Source organism: Gopherus flavomarginatus, chromosome 9 (assembly GCF_025201925.1).
Source record: "Gopherus flavomarginatus isolate rGopFla2 chromosome 9, rGopFla2.mat.asm, whole genome shotgun sequence".
NCBI classification, from domain to species: domain Eukaryota; kingdom Metazoa; phylum Chordata; order Testudines; family Testudinidae; genus Gopherus; species Gopherus flavomarginatus.
In genome coordinates this window covers 38719081-38739161 of record NC_066625.1, presented here as the reverse complement: position 1 = coordinate 38739161, position 20081 = coordinate 38719081, and the positions used below count along the sequence as shown (strand labels likewise).

At 50.5% G+C, this 20081-nt stretch overlaps 2 protein-coding genes across 11 annotated transcripts in view; one reads left to right on the top strand and one right to left on the bottom strand.

Annotated features, from left to right (window-relative positions):
• Positions 1-20081, bottom strand: part of TELO2 (telomere maintenance 2) — a 384906-nt gene that overhangs the window by 210797 nt on the left and 154028 nt on the right. The gene's annotated exons all lie outside the window — the stretch shown is intronic.
• Positions 1-20081, top strand: part of IFT140 (intraflagellar transport 140) — a 254848-nt gene that overhangs the window by 122564 nt on the left and 112203 nt on the right. For 4 of the 5 annotated variants that reach the window (XM_050968079.1, XM_050968076.1, XM_050968074.1 and 1 more), the window contains 2 exons: positions 6249-6366; positions 18579-18709. The exons of the other annotated variant lie outside the window; for it this stretch is intronic. In XM_050968079.1, coding sequence (XP_050824036.1) covers positions 6249-6366; positions 18579-18709 — 249 coding nt within the window. The remainder of the gene's footprint in view (positions 1-6248; positions 6367-18578; positions 18710-20081) is intronic. 5 annotated transcript variants of the gene reach the window in all.

Here is a 20081-nt window from a genome sequence, read left to right as displayed (position 1 = left end):
TATCAGCCTCAGGGTAGGCATGAAGGGTCACGCAGGAAGAGTAAGAACTCGAGGAAGATACCTCATCCCTCCTCTGGGCAGGGCTCTGGCCAGTCTAAACCCTCCTGAGGCCAAACACAGGCCTTTTGAAGGTGTGCCCTAGGGCGATGCACCAGTGCAATGACTGGATCCATCCTGCCTTACCTTTTCTTCTCGTCTATCCCCTTTCTACCCTGCGTAGGCCAGTATTACATTGGACCGTTGGGTGCTCCACATGGTAGAGAGGGGATATTCACTTCAATTTTCCGCCCTCCTGCACTTCCACCACACTTCTCCGTCCCTCTTCAGGGACCCTTCTCATGAGCAACTCCTTATACAGGAGGTGCTCTCACTGCTTTGCTGGGGGCAGTGAAAGAGGTTCCTCAGGAGCAGAAGGGCAAGGGCTTCTATTCCCAGTACTTCCTGATACTGCAAGCCAAGGGCAGATTCAGGCCCATCCTAGACCTGCAAGAGCTCAACAAGTTTATGACAAAACTCAAGTTCCGCATGATCTCCTTAGCCTCTATCATCTCTTGCTTGGGTCCAGGAGACTGGTATGCTGCCCTTGACTTGAAGGATGTGTACTTTCATATAGCAATCACACCGTCCCACAGAAAATACCTCAGGTGGTTGCGTACCTCCGCAGGTGGCAGGTACAGGTGTTTCCACACCTCAGCAACTGCCTGATCAAGGTCTGGTCCAGGATTCAAGTGGAATCACAAGTCGACTTTATAAGAATGATGTTTGACGAACTGAGCCTTCTAAATGTGGGGAAATCAACACTGTCCCCAGTTCAGCAGATAGAATGTATAGGGGTGGTACTGATTTCAACCCAGGCCAGGACGTACCTATGAGAATTGAGGTTCCGGGCCCTGGGCGACATTATTTGGAGTCTCAGGCAGTTTCCCACCACCACAGCAAGGAATTGCCTGAAACTCCTGGGACACATGGCCGCTTGTATCTATGTGGTGCAACATGCCAGGCTCAGATTCCACGACTGGAGCAACTGGCTGGCCTCGGTGTATTGACCAGTTCGGGACAGTTTGACAGGGTTGTGACTCTGCCTCACCTGGTCCTCAACTCCCTTCTGAGGAGGCTTGACCCACAGCTGGTGTGTGCAGGGGTCCTCTTCACCAGCCCTCAGCTAACTCTCTCATTGATTACGGACGCATCAGACTTGGGCTGGGGAGCACATCTGGGAGACCTCAGGACACAAGGCCTCTGGTCTCCGGCAGAGCTCTCTCTCCACATCAGTGTCAGAGAGCTGAGAGCAGTATCCTGGCATGCCAACCTTTCCAAGCCCATTTAAGGGGGAAGATGTGTATCAGTGATGACAGACAACACCACGGAGATATTTTATATCAACAAACTTGGGAGGGGGGGCACGCTCCTTTTCCCTGTGCCAGGAAGCCCTCATGTGTGGGACTTCTGCGTAGAGCATTCGATACACCTGCAAGCATCATATCTCCCTAGGGTACAGAATGAGTTAGCGGATTATCTCAGCAGGTCGTTCCATGGCCACAAGTGGTCCCTATGCCCGGACATCGCGAACTCCACTTTCCAGCAGTGAGGCTTTCCCCAGGTAGACCTCTTTGCCGTGCGATACAACAGGAAGTGTCAGCAATTCTTCTCCTTCCTTTGAGCAGGGGATTGGACTAGATGACCTCCTGAGGTCTCTTCCAACCCTAATCTTCTATGATTCCTGAATCACAGCCCAGGTTCCATAATGGATGCATTCCCCCTTCCCTGGAGAAGCCATCTCCTGTATGCATTCCCACCCATCCCTCTCATTCATGAGGTACTCTCAAGATACAGAGGAATCAAGAAGTTGTGATATTGATAGCTCCAGCCTGGCTCCGCCAGCACTGGTACACATTGCTCCTGGACGTGTCCATGGAAGCCCCAGTCACCTTGCTGCTCTTAACGGACTTGATAATCTAGGATCATGGCCATCTCCAGCATCTAAACCTTGAGTAGTTGAACCTCACAGCATGGAAGCTCCATGGCTGAACCCAATGGAGCTCTCCTGCTCAGACCCAGTTAGACATGTTCTCCTTGGCAGTAGGAGACCCTCCACCAGAGCTACCTACCTTACCAATTGGAAGAAATCTTCAGTCTGGCTGGCGCAGCATCATTTGTCCTTTATGATTGCCTCATACTGTACAACCTTCTCCATCTCAAGCAGCAGGGTCTGTCCATGTCATCAGTACAGGTTCACTTGGCCACCATTTCTTCCTTCCATCCAGGCACAGAGGGCCGGTCAGTCTTTGCCAACCCTATGGTCAGCCCTTTCCTCAAAGATCTCCACAGGCTATATCTGCAAGTCTGATAGCTGGTCCTGGCCTGGGACCTCAACCTGGTCCTTTCTATACTGACGGGGCCGCCCTTTGAACCGCTAACAGCATGCTCCCTGCAGGGCTGCCCAGAGGATTCAGGGGGCCTGGGGTCTTCGGCGGTGGGGGTCCTTCTGCTCCAGGTCTTCGGGGCACTTCGGCAGCGGGTCCCAGAGCAAGTGAAGGAGCTGCCGCTGAAGACCCGGAGCAGAAGAAGCTCCAGGTCTTCAGCAGCAGGTCCTTCACTCACTCCGGGTCTGTTCGGTGGCACTTAAGGACTTGCCGCTGAAGACCCGCCGAAAACTCTCATGAGGGCCCCTGAAAACTCTTGTGGGGTCCCCTGCGGGGCCCGGGGCAAATTGCCCCACTTGCCCTGCCCTCTGGGCGGCCCTGGCTCCGTGCTCTTCCTCTCGTACAAGGTGGCATTTCTGGTGGCAATAACCTCAGCCAGGAGGGTGTCTGAGCTCAAGAGCCTAACATCAGAGCCTCCTTGTTTTTTAAGGACAAGTTTCAGCTCCGGCCTCACCCAGCTTTCCTCCCAAAAGTTGTCTAGCAATTTCACGTCAACCAGGACATCTTCCTCCCAGTGTTCTATACTTAGCCACACTCAAGTGGCAGGTAGCAGAGGCATCATTCGTTGGATGTCCGCAGAGCATTAGCCTCTTAAACTGAGAGAACAAAGCCATTCCGAAGGTCCATTCAACTATTCGTGACTGTGGCAGACAGAATGAAGGGTCTTCCAGTCTCCTCTCAACTAATTTCATCGTGGATCACATCCTGCATCCAAGAGTGCTATAACCTGGCAGGGATGCCTGCCCTTCTGCTCACTGCACACTCCACCAGGGCTCAGGCTTTTTCAGCTGCATTCCTGGTGCAGGTTCCCCTTCATGAAATATGCAGAGCGGCAACGCGGTCCTCCATACATAGTTTCACCGCACATTATGCGATTACCCAGCAGGCCAGAGATGATGCAGCCTTTGGTAGAACGGTGCTCCAATCAGTGGACAACTCCAACCCTGCCTCCTGAACTTAGGCTTGGTAGTCACCTGGTTGGAATTGACATGAACAAGCACTCGAAGAAGAAAAAAGTTACTCACCTTCTCATAAGTGTTGTTCTTCAAGATGTGTTGTTCATGTCCATTCCAATACCCAACCTCCTACCCTGCTGTTGGAGTAGCTGGCAAGAAGGAACTGAGGGGGGTTTGGGTCAGCATTGCCCTATATTGAGTGTCATGAAGACTCAAGGGCGTGCCCAGACTGACCCTACGGATACTGCTAGGGGAAAAATCTTCCAGCTGTCGTGCACGTGGCGTGTGCACACCTGATTGGAATGGACATGAACAGGGCCACCCAGAGGATTCAGGGGGCCTGGGGTCTTCAGCAGCAGGGGGGGGGGGCACTGCTTCAGCGGCAATTTGGTGGCGGGGGGTGCTTCTGCTCCGGGACCTGCCACCGAAGTGCCCTGAAGACCCGTGGTGGGGGCACCCCGCCGCCGAATTGCCGCTGAAGACCTGGCACTTCGGCGGCAGGTCCTGCTTCGGCTGTAATTCACTGAAGACCCAGAGCGGAAGAAGCTCCGGGGGCCCTGGCCCCACGAGAGTTTTCTAGGGCCCACAGAGTGAGTGAAGGACCCCGCTCCAGGGGCCCTGAAAAACTCTCATGGGGGCCCCTGCGGGGCCCAGTGCCTGGGGCAAATTGCCCCACTTGCCCCTCCCCCCCCCGGGCAGCCCTGGACATGAACAGCATATCTCGAAGCACAATCGTTACAAGAAGGTGAGTAACCATTTTTTCTAGGTCTGAGATTTGAGGTCAAGGGTAATGGCTTCAGTGATGTCACTGCTGCTTCTCCATGAGTTTGAATTCTCAGTGTGGACTTGGACTCATAATCCCACAGAGCAGGAAATTCATGCACTGTTGTAAGCAGCACATATAGTGCATTCAGGGGTTCCAGATCTTCAGTGTTTATTTCCATCATTACTCCAATAATCAATGAATATTTCTTTGGGGATAAATACAATGTTTTCACTGGAGTGGAGTTTGCATGGCTCATCTCTTTTTTTAAATTTTTTTCCTAGAGGGAAGGGAAACTTGAAATAATTACCTTTTTTCCCACAATGATTTCCATCTGGGGTGATACTGAGTAACAGCATCATGGTTTGTCACTGTCATTCACTAGCCAAAGCCTTCTGTGGTAAGGCTGATGATGGCTCAGTGAGTAGCTTGATACTCTCCCATGTAGGAAACCTGGCTTTAGGAACAGAACAGGGCATTTTGCAGATCTCGCTGAGAACATAAGCAATACTTTTGGGCAGTGGGGAAGGAGTCCACAAAAGCTTTCTCAAGGTGATGACTTCAGTCTATAAAGTATTTTGTGGATTGGATCTTAGATACTTAAGACCATCTCTTTCCCTTTGTACTTAGTAGTTGAGAACAATTTGGATATTTCTACTGCCAACCCGTAAGTACAAACATAAGAGGAGTAGAGGGTCCTCAACTTTGGAATTAACTTTCTCTATTGAATCAAAAAGCCGAAGTTTGTTGACCTACAGGTCCTGGCATAAGCGCTCCCCCCCCCCTTTTTGGGGGGAACTTTTCCTGAGGTGAAGGGCTTAATTAAGTTCTGAAATGAGTGAGAGTTTAATTAATATTAGTCATACTGTTATGTTGAAGTGTGCTTCTGTCCTGACAAGTGATTGTCAAACTTGTACAATTTGAGAACCCAGCAGAACTAAGAGGGTAAGCTGAATTCTGTTCTTTCTTATGTATAATCAGCAGAACAATTTGCAAAACTCCAGTCAGTCAAACCTGTGAAAACCCATTAGCAGCACTGGCATTGCACAGGTATCACAGAGGGCCTAATCTGAAAACCTTGGGTTTGTGCAGGGTATCACTATGACTTGCAGGGCTTTTATTATTGGTGTTGATGTTGTAGATTGAAAGAACCTAGCTTAAATCTCAGATGTCAGGCTAAGTTTTTAGGGCTGTAAAAAAACTCATTTACTTGTACAGTGAGCATATTTGATCTGGAATTAACAAGAGATAATAAATAGAACCCCAGAATGTTATTTTTACATACCAATTCAGAGGCCATGCCTTGTTTTCATTTTATAAATCTAAAAATAAATACTATCACTCTTGCTAGCTGTATCCCAGTGACTGATAGGAGGTGTCCTCTCAGGCACAGAGTGAATGCTGTTACTGTGGCTTCTACGGTAGGAAGGATTGATTGGATATAGGGAGAAAGGAGGACAAAAGTGTGAACAATTCAGGCGTTTAGGCTATGTCTGCTCTACCCAGCAGTTCAGACTATGGGGATGTGAATGTAGTCCTGTTTTGAGAGGAGTACATTAATATGAACTAGGATCCTTTTAGTTCATGCCTGCATTATCCACACAGAGCTCTTATAGCACAGCAGCACTTTGTTGCACACTGCTGTTCATATGCCTGGAGTCCAAACTGCAAGGCAGTGTAGACGAGCCCTTAGAACTTTTTTATGTGGAGAATCTGACTAGCATAGCTAAAGTGGAATAACTATTCCACTATAGTTATGCCAGTATAACTTTGTCATGGGGACGCAATAGTTATTCCAGTTCAGCTATGCCAGTCAATTTCCCTGTGTAGACAAATCCTACTTCTCCTGAAACAGGATGGCAGGATTTTCTTGTTGCAGGTGTTGGAACACTGCATAACATTTTAAGTTTATTCCTGCTGCGTTTAAGCCTCTAAAGAGGAAGCTAGAGTCTGGGACAAAAGGTGAGAAGACTTCCAATATTTGGGTCTTGTGCCCTATTTGATTTGATTATTAAAGGTCTTTTCTGAAGTTTGAAAAATATTTTAAACTGTTTTTCAAGCACTGACACTTGGCACCACATGAATCACTGTTGTCTGTTCCTACAGAGAGGCGAAAGTGCACTGCAGTAGTAAGAACTTGACTGAGCTCTTTCCTGGCCTGCGGGGCATTGCATCGGTTAAGTGCAATGCTAATGGCAACAAAGTCAGCATCCTTGTCAACAAGGTGAGACAGGACTCCCCACATACCACACTGTAGTCTGAATGTGACACCAAATGCCAGACTAGCTATAATGCAGAGATATTCATATGAAGATATACCTATCTCATAGAGCTGGAAGTGACCCTGAAAGGTCATTGAGTCCAACCCCCTGCCTTCACTAGCCGGACCAAGTACTGATTTTTGCCCCAGATCCTTACATGGTCCCCTCAAGGATTGAGCTTACAACCCTGGGTTTAGCAGGCCAATGCTCAAACCACTGAGCTATCCCTCCCGTTAACTTCTCTAATATAAACCCACATTGGCTATGCTCTGTTTTCAGGAATCAGAATTTCTGGGGTAAGCATTGATAGAAGCACTAAAAGTTTTTGAAGGTCCAAGGACTCTAGTGACCCATCTCTGGCCATTGGCGATATTTGCTAATAGAAGTTGTGGATTGGCCATATACCATTATAGGAAATCTCATCATATCATCCCTTTCATAAATGTATCAAGCTCATCCTTAAAATGGGTGAGGTTTTCTGCCTGCACTACTCCCCTTGGAAGGCTTTTCCAGAACTTCATTCCTCTGATGGTGAGAAACCTTTATCTAATTTCAAGCCTAAAGTTATTGATGGCCAGTTTATGTCCATTTGTCCTTGTGCCAACATTAGCTCTTAACTTAAATCACTCCCTCCTCTCTCTCTCTCTCTCTCTCCCCCTGATATTTATCCCTTTGACATATTTATAGAGCACAATCTTATCTCTCTTCATCCTTTGTTTTGTTCAGCCTAAGTGTCCTTTTGTAAGGTAGGTTCTCCATTGCTCTGATCATAGAATCATAGAATATCAGGGTTGGAAGGGACCTCAGGAGGTCATCTAGTCCAACCCCCTGCTCAAAGCAGGACCAATCCCCAGACAGATTTTTGCCCCAGATTCCTAAATGGGCCCCTCAGGGATTGAACTCACAACCCTGAGTTTAGCAGGCCAATGCTCAAACCACTGAGCTATCCCCCACAAAAATGGTCATGGAGTTCAGTCCCCTGCCTTCACTAGCAGGACCAAGTACTGATTTTTGCACTAGATCCTGAAGTGGCCCCCTCAAGGATTGAACTCACAACGCTGGATTTAGTATGCCAATGCTCAAACCACTGAACTATCCCTCCCCCAATCCTAGTAGCCTTGTCTGCACCTGTTTTGGTTAGAATTCATCTTTCTTAAACATGGAGACCAGAATTGCACACAGTATTCCAGATCAAGTCTCATCAGTGCCTTGTATAATGGTAACAAACCTTCCCTGTCTCTACTGGAAATATCTCGCCTTATGCATCCTAGCATTGCACTACCCTTTATCAAGGCTGCATCACATCAGCGGCTCATAGTCATTTGTGATCGACCAATTGTCATGGCATAATTCCCCACTCTGAACCTTAGCGTCCAAAAGATGGGGTACCAGCATGAATTCCTCTAAGCTTGATTACCAGCTTAGAACCTGTAGCACTGCCACCAACCAGGAATTCCAGTGCCTGGTACACTCTGGTCCCCCCAAAACCTTGCCCGGGGACCCCCAAGACCCAGACCCTCTGGATCTTAACACAAGGAAAGTAAACCCTTTCCCTCACCGTTGCCTCTCCCAGGCTTCCCCTCCCTGGGTTACCCTGGAAGGTCACTGTGATTCAAACTCCTTGAATCTTAAAACAGAGAGGAAAATCCACCTTCCCCTCTCCTTCTCTCTCCCCATCCCAGACTCTCCCTGAGAGAGAAAGTAATCCTAACACAGAGAGAAGTTAACCTTTCTCCCCACCAATTTCCTGGTGGATCCAGACCCAGTCCCCTGGGGTCTCACCAGAATAAAAAAACAATCAGGTTCTTAAACAAGAAAAGCTTTTAATTAAAGAAGGAAAAGCAGTAAAAATTATCTTTGTTAATTTAAGATGGAATATGTTACAGGGTCTTTCAGCTATAGACACTGGGAATACCCTCCCAGTCTAAGTATACATGTACAAATTAAAATCCTTTCAGCAAAATACACATTTGAACTCCTTCCAGCCAAATACACATTTGCAAATAAAGAAAACAAACATAAGCCTAACTCGCCTTATCACCTAGTACTTACTATTTTGAATCTATAAGAACCTGTATCAGGGAGATTGGAGAGAAACCTGGTTGCACATCTGGTCCCTCTGAGCCCCTAGAGTGAACAACAACCAAAATCTAACAGCACACACACAAACTTCCCTCCCTCAAGATTTGAAAGTATCCTGTCCCCTGGTTGGTCCTCTGGTCAGGTGACAGCCAGACTCACTGAACTTGTTAACCCTTTACAGTCAAAAGAGATATAAAGTACTTTTGTTCTATTAACTCCTACTATCTGTTTATGACACCAATACACAAGGTCTTTCTCCTCTTCTGTCACTTCCAACTGATACCTCCCCATCTTATAGCAGTAATTCTTGTTGTTGGTCCCTACATGCATGACCTTGCACTTTGCACTATTAAATTTCATACCATTTCTATTACTCTAGTTTTCAAGGTCATCCAAATCTTCTTGAATGATATTCTGGTCCTCCTGCATATAGGCAGTACCTCACAACTTTGTATCATATGCAAATTTTATTAGAAAACTCCTGCTTCTTCTTCGAGTGATTGCTCACATCCATTCCAGTTAGGTGTGCGCGCCGCGCGTGCACGTTCGTCGGAAACTTTTTACCCTAGCAACTCCAGTGGGCCGGCAGGTCGCCCCCTGGAGTGGCGCCGCCATGGCGCCCAATATATATCCCTGCCGGCCCACCCGCTCCTCAGTTCCTTCTTACCGCCGTGTCGGTCGTTGGAACTGTGGAGCGCGGCATAGCTGTCCTCCACGTCCCTAGCTCTCCTTGTTCTCTATCGTTATCTCTATTGTAGTTGTTAGTTAGATTGTTAAGTAGATAGTAGTAGTTAACTGATAAGTAGCTGTAAATAGTTTTCGCCGGGGGCTTAGCCCTTCCCGGCACCCGGCACCGGGCTCATGCCTGGTTCGCCGGGCTTCAAGCAGTGTGCGGCCTGCAAGAAGCCTATGCCCACGAGCGACCCCCACGACGCGTGCCTGAAGTGCCTGGGGGAATCGCATAGATCCGACAAGTGCCGCATCTGCAAGGCTTTTAAGCCAAGGACTAAGAAGGAGAGGGATCAAAGGCTCCGGACTCTCCTCCTGGAGGCGGCACTTGACCCGGCGGCTTCGCAGGCCGTGATGTCGGCGCCGGCACCGGATCGCACCGGCACCGAGAAGACTCCCCGGCACCGACCTTCTCCGGCACCGGGGACAGAGCCTAGGCCGTCGAAGTCCACTACTCCGGCCAGGCACACCCGAGTGGAGCGCCCGGCCTCAGTATCGGCCGCGGCGCCGCCGGCACCGTCGACTCCGGGCCCGGCGGGTCCGTCGAGTCCGGTGCCGCCAAGCTCCCCCATGACATCTGGGGTTGAGATAGTGGTGCCATCTACACCAGAGGCCTTCGCCTCGGCACGGGACCTCATAGCCCTGACCGAGCCCACGCAGCTACCACCCCCGGTACCTCCGGTGCGGGTTGTGTCCAGAGGCAAGCCTATGATGTCGGCACCGTCCCGGGACTCTCGTTCTCGCTCCAGGTCCCGACGTCAAGGTCGCTCCAGATCCCGCCGCCGCTCGCAGTCCCGGCACCGCTCCCCTCAGCGGTACCGGTCGCACTCGCGGCACCGGTCGACACCGAGACGATCGCGGTCGGACTCCAGCCGCCGTTACCGGCACCGCGAGTCCAGGAGCCGATCCAGACGTTCGCCGCACCGGTCGACCTCCCGGCGCCGAGCTGGTGGCAGGTCCCGGTCCCGGTCGACCTCCCGGTACCGAACCGGTGGCAGGTCCCGATCCCGGCACCGAAGCGACGCCCGGTACCGATCCAGATCCCGGCACCGTGGCAGAACTCGGTCCCGCTCCCGGCACCGTTACGACTCCCGGCACCGGTCCCCGGCACCGAGACGATCGCCCGTGCCGGCCCGCGCGGACCGTTACCATCCAGGGTCCGCTCCGCCATGGCCCTCGAGGCAGCCGTCGGTGTCTTCGCTGGCGGACAGTGGCTACGCGCTGGGCACCGACCGGCAGGCGGCGCTGTTCAGCGAGCCTCCACAGCAGGACGCAGCCCCACAGCAATGGGGTTTCTGGACACCCTGGGCGTATCATCAGGCCCAGGGCCCCCAACAGCTCCCTGCTAGACCGCCGACTGCAGAGCGCAGGGCACCTGAGGCCTCGTTGTCTCGCCCCCCTCCCTCCCCGGATGGGGAGGAAGGATCCAAGCAACAGGACCCCACGTTGGCTCCTGAGGCAGAGGCGAGGGCCGAGGGAGACCCCCCTTTGGACACCCTCTTGCCAGGGGTCTCCTCATCTTCTTCCCCTGACGAAGCGGTGGCTGGGACCTCCTCCAACAGCCCCCCCCCGCTGGACCTCAGGGCGCACCAGGACCTCCTCCGGCGAGTAGCCCAAAACCTGAGTCTACAAGCCGAGGAGGTCTCGGAGGTGGAGGACCCTATTGTCACCATCCTCTCCGCAGACGCTCCCACCAGGGTCGCCCTGCCGTTCATACGGACCATCCAGGCCAACGCCAACACCATCTGGCAGTCTCCGGCCTCCATTCCTCCCACGGCGAAGGGCGTCGAGAGGAAGTACATGGCTCCTTCTAAGGGCTACGAGTTCCTCCACGTACACCCGACTCCGTGTTCCCTGGTGGTCCAATCTGTCAATGATAAGGAGCGTCATGGCCAGGAGGCTCCAGCCCCCAAATCCAGGGAGGCTAGGCGGATGGACCTCCTCGGCCGTAAGGTGTACTCGGCGGGAGCGCTGCAACTCAGGGTCTCCAACCAACAGGCCCTGTTAAGTAGATATGCCTTTAACTCCTGGGTGGCAGCAGACAAATTCAAGGAGCTGTTGCCACAAGACGCTCGTCAGGAGTTTGCGGCCATCTTAGAGGAAGGCAAGAGGGTCGCACGCACGTCCTTGCAAGCCTCTCTGGACGCTGCGGATTCGGCTGCCCGTACCCTCGCGTCGGGTGTAACGATGCGTCGCCTCTCCTGGCTGCAGGTTTCCGGCCTTCCGCCGGAGCTCCAGCACACAATACAGGACCTTCCTTTTGAAGGCCAAGGGCTGTTTTCGGATAAGACAGACCCTAGACTAAAGAATCTAAAAGACAACCGCGTCATCATGAGGTCACTGGGGATGCACACTCCAGTGACGCAGCGCAGACCCTTCCGGCCGCAGCAACAGCAACAACAGCGAAGGCCGTATCTCCAGTTCCGCCAGCGGCAGGACCTTAACAGGCGCCGCGGCAGGAACGGAAGGCGCAGGCATTCGGGGAACCCGGGGGGCCAAAACCAAGGCTCCTCTAAGCCCCCGCCTGGTCCCAAGCCTTCATTTTGAAGGTGCGCCCGAGGGCGCAGTAACAGTTTCCCCATTGGATCCTTTCCCCCCGTTTTCCAACCGCCTTTCTTTTTTCCTCCCGGCCTGGTCCCTCATAACATCAGACCGCTGGGTTTTACGCACGGTGCAGTCGGGATACCGCCTGCAGTTTGTTTCATTTCCTCCTCCCCGCCCCCCTTCCTCGTCCCTCTTCAGGGACCCCTCTCACGAGCAATTCCTTCGGCAGGAGGTGCAGACGCTCCTCCGCAAAGGGGCTATAGAGGCGGTACCGGAGAACGAGAAAGGCAAGGGGTTTTATTCCCGCTACTTTCTGATCCCCAAGGCCAAGGGAGGCCTCAGGCCCATCCTCGACCTGCGAGAGCTCAACAAGTACCTGGTGAAGTTGAAGTTCCGCATGGTTTCCTTGGGGACCATTATCCCATCCCTGGATCCGGGAGACTGGTACGCCGCCCTCGACATGCAGGACGCGTATTTCCACATTGCTATCTGGCCACCCCACAGACGTTTCCTTCGCTTCCTTGTGGGGTCTCTGCATTACCAATTTGCAGTCCTCCCATTTGGTTTGTCCACGGCCCCGAGAGTGTTTACCAAATGCATGGCAGTTGTTGTGGCGCAGCTTCGGCGCAGTCGGATCCACGTGTTCCCGTATCTAGACGATTGGTTGATTCGGGGCACGTCGGAACAACAAGTCTGCAACCATGTCCGTGTGATCACCGACATGTTCGCCACCCTGGGCCTCTTGGTGAACACAGACAAGTCCACCCTGGCCCCCACACAAAGGGTGGAATTCATCGGGGCCGTCCTGGACGCCACTGTGGGCAGGGCCTTGCTGCCATTGCAGCGGTTCCAGGCCTTGTCGGCAATCGTGCAACGACTACAGACAGCCCCCCTGACGTCAGTGAGGACGTGTCTAACCCTGTTAGGCCACATGGCGGCCTGTACTTTCGTGACCAATTACGCTCGGCTCCGCATGAGGCCGCTCCAGTTGTGGCTCATCAGTCATTACAGGCCGACAAGACAGCCACTAGATATGTTAATCACGATCCCCCAGAGGGTCTTAGATTCTCTCGGTTGGTGGCTGGACCAGTCAGTATTGTGTGCGGGTCTCCCCTTCCACCCATCTCAGCCCTCGGTGTCCCTAACAACAGATGCCTCCGATCTCGGCTGGGGGGCCCACGCAGGGACCCTGAGGACGCAGGGCCTGTGGTCCCAGGAGGAGGTGGGGCTACACATCAACATGCGGGAGTTGAGAGCGGTCCGTCTTGCTTGTCAAACGTTCTGTCATCAGCTCCAGGGTCGTTGTGTCGCGGTGTTCACCGACAACACGACGACCATGTATTATATCAACAAGCAGGGCGGCACCAGATCCTCCTCCCTGTGCCACGAGGCGATACGACTCTGGGACTTTTGTGTAGCCCACTCCATTCACCTCATGGCTTCCTTCCTCCCCGGGGTACGGAACACGCTGGCGGATCGATTGAGCAGATCCTTCCTGTCACACGAGTGGTCCCTTCGCCCGGACGTCGCCCTCTCCATCTTCCGGAGGTGGGGTTATCCCCGGGTGGACCTCTTCGCGGCCAAGGGGAACAGGAAGTGCCAAGCGTTCTGCTCCTTTCAGGGCAGAGAACCCGGGTCGATAGCGGATGCCTTCCTCATCCAGTGGTCGACCCACCTGTACTATGCATTTCCCCCATTCCCGTTGGTCCACAGGGTCCTTCTGAAGGTGCGCAGGGACAGGGCTCATGTGATCATGGTAGCCCCGGCGTGGCCCAGACAGCACTGGTACCCCATGCTGCTGGACCTGGCCATAGCCGACCCAGTTCCCCTGCCCCTTCATCCGGACCTGATTACCCAGGAGCACGGGACCCTCTGTCACCCGGACCTGCAGTCGCTGCACCTAGCGGCATGGCTCCTGCGTGGCTGACTGGCTCTGAGCTGCGCTGTTCCACGCCGGTGAGGGAGGTGCTCTTGGGCAGCAGAAAGCCGTCTACAAGGGCGACATATTTGGCCAAATGGAAGCGATTCTCCTATTGGTGCGTAGAGAGAAATCTCCGCCCTATGGAAGTTTCAGTAGCCGACATCTTAGACTACATTTGGTCCCTCAAAGGGCAAGGTCTGGCCATATCGTCGTTACGAGTCCACCTAGCGGCTATCTCCACCTTTCACCCGGGTGCGGATGGTCACTCTGTTTTTTCCCACCCGACGGTGTCTAGATTCCTTAAGGGGCTGGAACGTTTATACCCTAACGTCCGTCCCCCTGCTCCAACCTGGGATCTTAACCTGGTGTTGTCCCGACTCATGGGGCCCCCCTTTGAGCCGTTAGCTACTTGCTCCCTGCTTTACCTCTCTTGGAAGACGGCCTTTCTAGTAGCTATCACCTCAGCTAGACGGGTGTCGGAACTCCGGGCTCTTGTGGTAGACCCCCCATATACGGTCTTCCACAAGGACAAGGTGCAGCTGAGACCACACCCTGCTTTTCTCCCCAAGGTGGTCTCAGCCTTCCACGTCAACCAAGAGATATTCCTCCCGGTTTTTTTCCCGAAACCTCACTCCTCAGGCAGGGAGCAGCAGCTCCACTCGCTTGATGTCCGTAGGGCTCTCGCGTTCTACGTGGAGAGGACCAAGCCCTTCCGCAAATCCCCCCAGCTTTTCGTGGCAGTAGCGGACCGCATGAAAGGGCTTCCTATCTCCTCCCAGAGGCTATCCTCTTGGGTAACGTCCTGCATCAGGACCTGCTATGACTTGGCCCACGTCCCTACGGGCCGTGTGACTGCGCATTCTACCAGGGCGCAGGCGTCGTCGCTGGCTTTCCTCGCCCGTGTACCCATCCAGGAGATCTGTCGGGCAGCGACCTGGTCATCGGTCCACACCTTTGCTTCCCACTACGCCCTGGTCCAGCAGTCTAGAGAGGATGCGGCCTTCGGATCGGCTGTGCTCCATGCCGCGACTTCTCACTCCGACCCCACCGCCTAGGTATGGCTTGGGATTCACCTAACTGGAATGGATGTGAGCAATCACTCGAAGAAGAAAAGACGGTTACTCACCTTTGTAACTGTTGTTCTTCGAGATGTGTTGCTCACATCCATTCCACACCCGCCCTCCTTCCCCACTGTCGGAGTCGCCGGCAAGAAGGAACTGAGGAGCGGGTGGGCCGGCAGGGATATATATTGGGCGCCATGGCGGCGCCACTCCAGGGGGCAACCTGCCGGCCCACTGGAGTTGCTAGGGTAAAAAGTTTCCGACGAACGTGCACGCGCGGCGCGCACACCTAACTGGAATGGATGTGAGCAACACATCTCGAAGAACAACAGTTACAAAGGTGAGTAACCGTCTTTTTTTGTGCCAAGGCCATTAATTAAAATGTTGAATAAGATGGTACCAATACTGATCCTTGAGGCGCTCCTCTAGTAACCTCTCTACAGCCTGGCAGTTCACCTTTCAGCATGACCCATTGTAGTCTTCCCTTTAACCAGTTCCTTACCCACCTTTGGATTCTGGTATTAATCCCCATCTTCTTCAAATTAACTAATAATTTCCCATGTGGAACTATATCAAATGCTTTACTTGAAATCCAGGTAGATAAGATCTACTGAATTTTCTTTGAGAAGATAACTTATTTCCTAGACAGAGAAAGAGATCAAATTGGTCTGGTACAAACTACCTTTTATAAAACCGTGTTGTATTTTATCCCAGTTACTGTTTGCCTCTAGGTCTTTAATTACTCTCTCTTTCAAAATTTGTTCTAAGACCATGTATACAATTAAGGTCACACTAACAGGCCTGTAGTTTCCCACATGATTCCCCCCCACCCCTTTCTTAAGTATAGGTGCTATATTTGCATTTCTCCAGTCATAGGGTACAACCCCTGAGTTTACAGATTCATAAAAAATTCTGGCTTTGGGGTTTGCAATTTCTTGTGCCAGTTCCTTTAATGTTTTTGGATGGAGATTACCCAGGTTCCCCAATTTGGTCCCGTTAAGCTGTTTGAGTTTGGCTTCCACCTTGTGGTAATTTCTGCTTCCATATCTTTGTTCCTGTTAACCACCCTGCCACTTCCCTTAAGCTCCTAGAATTATAGAATCATAGACTTTAAGGTCAGAAGGGACCATTATGATCATCTAGTCTGACCTCCTGGACAATGCAGGCCACAGAATCTCACCCATCCACTCCTGTATCAAACCTATGTCTGAGCCATTGAAGTCTTCAAATCATGGTTTAAAGACTTCAAGGTGCAGAGAACCTTTCAGCAAGTGACCCATGCCCCACGGTGCAGAGGATGGCGAAAACCCCCCAGGGCCTCTGCCAATCTACCCTGGAGGAAAATTCCTTCCTGACCCCAAATATGGTGATCAGCTAAACCCTGAGCATGTGGGCAAGACTCACCAGCCAGACACCCAGGAAAGAATTCTCTGTAGTAACTCAGATCCCACCCCATCTAACATCCCATCACAGGCCATTGGGCATATTTACCGCTAGTAGTCAAACATGAATTAATTACCAAAATTAGGCTATCCCATTATACCATCCCCTCCATAAACTTATCAAGCTTAGTCTTGAAGCCAGATATGTTTTTTGCCCCCACTACTCCCCTTGGAAGGCTGTTCCAGAACTTCACTCCTCTAATCGTTAGAAACCTTCATCTAATTTCAAGTCTAAACTTCCTGATTGCCAGTTTGTATCCATTTGTTCTTGTGTCCGCATTGGTACTGAGCTTAAATAATTCCTCTCCCTCCCTGGTATTTATTCCTCTAATATATTTATAGAGAGCAATCATCTCTCCTCTCACCCTTCTTTTGGTTAGGCTTAACAGCGCATATCCTTCAATATATATACTCCAGTCATAACTACTTTCTACCATGTTTCCATTATCCCTATAATATCTGATTTCACTTACTGTACCAGTAGTTCTACTTCCTCCATTTGGTTACCCAGGTCCCTTGCATTGGTTTACAGATATCTTTCTTGTTTCTGCTTGGCTTCACCCAGATTCCTCACCCAATTAGGTACTGTCATTTTACTGTCAATATTGCCTATTTGACTGTTATTGTCATTGGTATTGGCACTATCTTTCCTTCTGTCATCTATTCTCCTACCCTCTGTTGTTCCTTTCTCCATTGTTGTATTCCATTTTACTTGATTTTCCTTCCTGTCAATATTAGAATCAGGTGTGGATATTACATGAGCATCTCCCAACTGTCTCAACCGAATTCCTGCTTTAAAGCTCTTTTAATCAGTTGTGCAAACATCCATCCTAGAAGTCTATTTCCCTTCCTGCTTAGGTGGACTCCGTCCCATGAGAGCAGTCCTCTGTCTGTTAATGCCTCCCAATAGTGGAATGTCCCAAAGCCCTCTTTATAGCACCATTACTTGAGCCATCTGTTGATCATTATAATCTTGTCTTGTCTTCACTGTCCTCCACTCGGGACAAGTAGAATCCCTCTGAAGATCACCTGAGCATCCATTTCTTTCAGCACCTTCCCCAGCCTGGCGTAGTTTTCCTTGATGTGTCAGAGCAAGAATCTAGCAGTATCATTTGTTCCCACATGAAAGACAGTCAATGGATTCTTTCCTGCTCCCATTAGGATCCTCTTCTGCCTTAGGACCACATCCCCTATCCTGGCTCCTGGCAGACAAAACACCCTTTCATTTTTTTTTTTAAATAATGTAGATGTACCTATCTCCTAGAACTGGAAGGGACCCCGAAGGGTCATCAAGTCTAGCCCCCTGCACATACAAGCAGGACTAAATACTGATTTTTGCCCCAGATCCCTAAGTGTCCCCCTCAAGGATTGAGCTCATAACCCTGGGTTTAGCAGGCCAATGCTCAAACCACTGAGCTATCCCTCCCCCTTCTGTTCTCTAGATCAGCTCTGGTTATAGGCCTGTCTGTTGTTCTTTGTAGAGAGTCCCCAGTAATGTAGACTTGCCTCTTGTTGTTAGTATGATTGTCTGGCCTACCCTCTTTTGTTCTTTCTGGCTGCAAGACTTCTTGTCTGTTCCCACTTGCAGTCTTCTGCGAGTTGTCCTCTATCCTCCTGGGTCTCTGAACTCTGGCTAGCTCAATGGTCTCTTCCCCTCTTCTTGTAGGACTAGCCACTCTTCTCTTCTTTCTTGCTCTCCCATTTTCTGTTACTGCTTGCCTCTCCCCTTCATTTTCCAACTCAGCAAACCTGTTCCTCAGCTCTATTTCTCCTTCACCAGCTGGTCTTTTCCTCTGCCTTATTCTCATAGTCACATGCTTCCATTGCCCACTTTCTTCATCCAGCAGTCTATTCTCTCAGTTCCCTGCTCCAGCATGCATCTTCAGTTCATGACGTTTCCTTTCAGCCTCCTCTCTCTTTCTCTCCATCACCTGCTCAAATCACTTTTGAAATTCAGCCATGGTTTCTAGCTGCAATTCCAAACCTCAGATCTTCTCTTCCATCAGCTCTATCAGGTGGCACTTCATACATACAAAGCGCCTTTCCAGTACCCTCTCCAGAATAATGTCCATCCTCACAATTTCCATATTCAGTCATCTTCACTGTCTTTTCCATTCCTTGGGTCACTACCACTGCTGCCTCTATAGCTGCCATAGCCTTCCCTGCTAAGCTACTGTGAAGAAGGAAGAAAGAACCCCAAAAACCAACCAAAAACACACACACCTTGCTGAATTCCCCATTCAGACTCCTTTGTTTTCAGGTGTGTGTTTGGCTCCTGTGCTGCTGGCTAGCCTATGGGCTGCCTTTATAGACCAGCTGAATTTTACCTTGGTGGTCTCTTCTACTGCCGGCCTCTTCTACTGCCGGCTCTAACTTTCTCTTTTCCCCTTCCATAGGCTGATGAGAGTCTTGACTCTAAGATCTGTTTCTATGATATTGAAATGGACACAGTCACACTCTTTGATTTCAAGGCTGGATGTGGGGATGGTGGAGCCGTGCCCTCCTACTCTGGACAAGATCCTGAAAAGTAAGAAAACTTCATTTTGGAAAGTCTGGTTTGTGGCTTTAGGATGGGAATCTAATTTAGCAAAACAAGCCATTCCTTGATGCTGGAGGAACTCTGCACAAACTAGTGAGTTGCTCTGATTTAACTAAATTTATTTTTTTTAACTGATTTTACGTAAATCGGGGCAAACACCGTGTGTAGATTAATCTTGTTGGGGCTTGCTTTCTCTACCTTTTAGTGGGACATTTTGTTGATAACCACATTTATCCCTGTTATTGCATATGTAAATTTGAAATAGTAACAGAATTATGGCTGACTAGTGTTTAGAGACATCACATTTTATTTTCACAGAACAATTGAACCTCTAAATTCTTGCTGCCCAAGTTTAGAGTGGTGAGGAGTGTTGTGAATATTGCATGCTCAGACCTTACAGCAATATTAGTGACTTGTGCCATACACATGGCATAACTATTCTGAGAATGCAAAGTATGTGGGAACCCATCCACTTCCGCAAGCAGAGTCTAGAGTGTAAGAAGGGAATGGGAGAGCATCCTGGAGAGCCTAACAAAGGAAAAGCTTAACATCCAGATCTTATCAAAATGTTTTCATTTCAGGGAAAAACTTGAATGAAATGCATGCATTTACATCTGTTTAAATTTAATGTTTTGGTTTTCAAACTACACCATGTAGCTATAAGTAATAGGTTAGAAATGTTGGTCACAAGGCAGCAATATGCAGTGAACCGAGTGAGGCTCAGAATCTGGTGGAATGATATAGGTCCAGATTTCTATTTAGCCCTTCAGAAATGTATGTTGTGGTTCCTCAGTTGTGCCAAGCCACTTTTGAAATACAGACTTCTGTCTTCAGCAATCCTTCCAGTAGGTATTACAAACAAGCATGCAATGATTGACATCAGCTCTGAAAAATGAGAGGTTTCTGGGAGTGCCCAGCTTATTACAGGAGATAACTGGGTCTGTGGATGAGGGGAAAGCAGTGGATGTCTTATTCCTTGACTTTAGCAAAGTTTTTGATACGGTCTCCCACAGTATTCTTGCCAGCAAGTTAAAGAAGTATGGGCTGGACGAATGGACTATAAGGTGGATAGAAAGCTGGCTAGATCGTTGAGCTCAACGGGTAGTGGTCAATGGCGCTGTGTCTAGTTGGCAGCCGGTATCAAGCAGAGTGCCCCAAGGGTCAGTGCTGGGGCCAGTTTTGTTCAATATCTTCATTAATGATCTGGAGGATGGTGTGGACTGTACTCTCAGCCTAAATTGAGAGGAGTGGTAGATACACTGGAGAGTAGGGATAGGATACAGAGGAACCTCAGCCTAAATTGAGAGGAGTGGTAGATACACTGGAGAGGAGGGATAGGATACAGAGGAACCTAGACAAA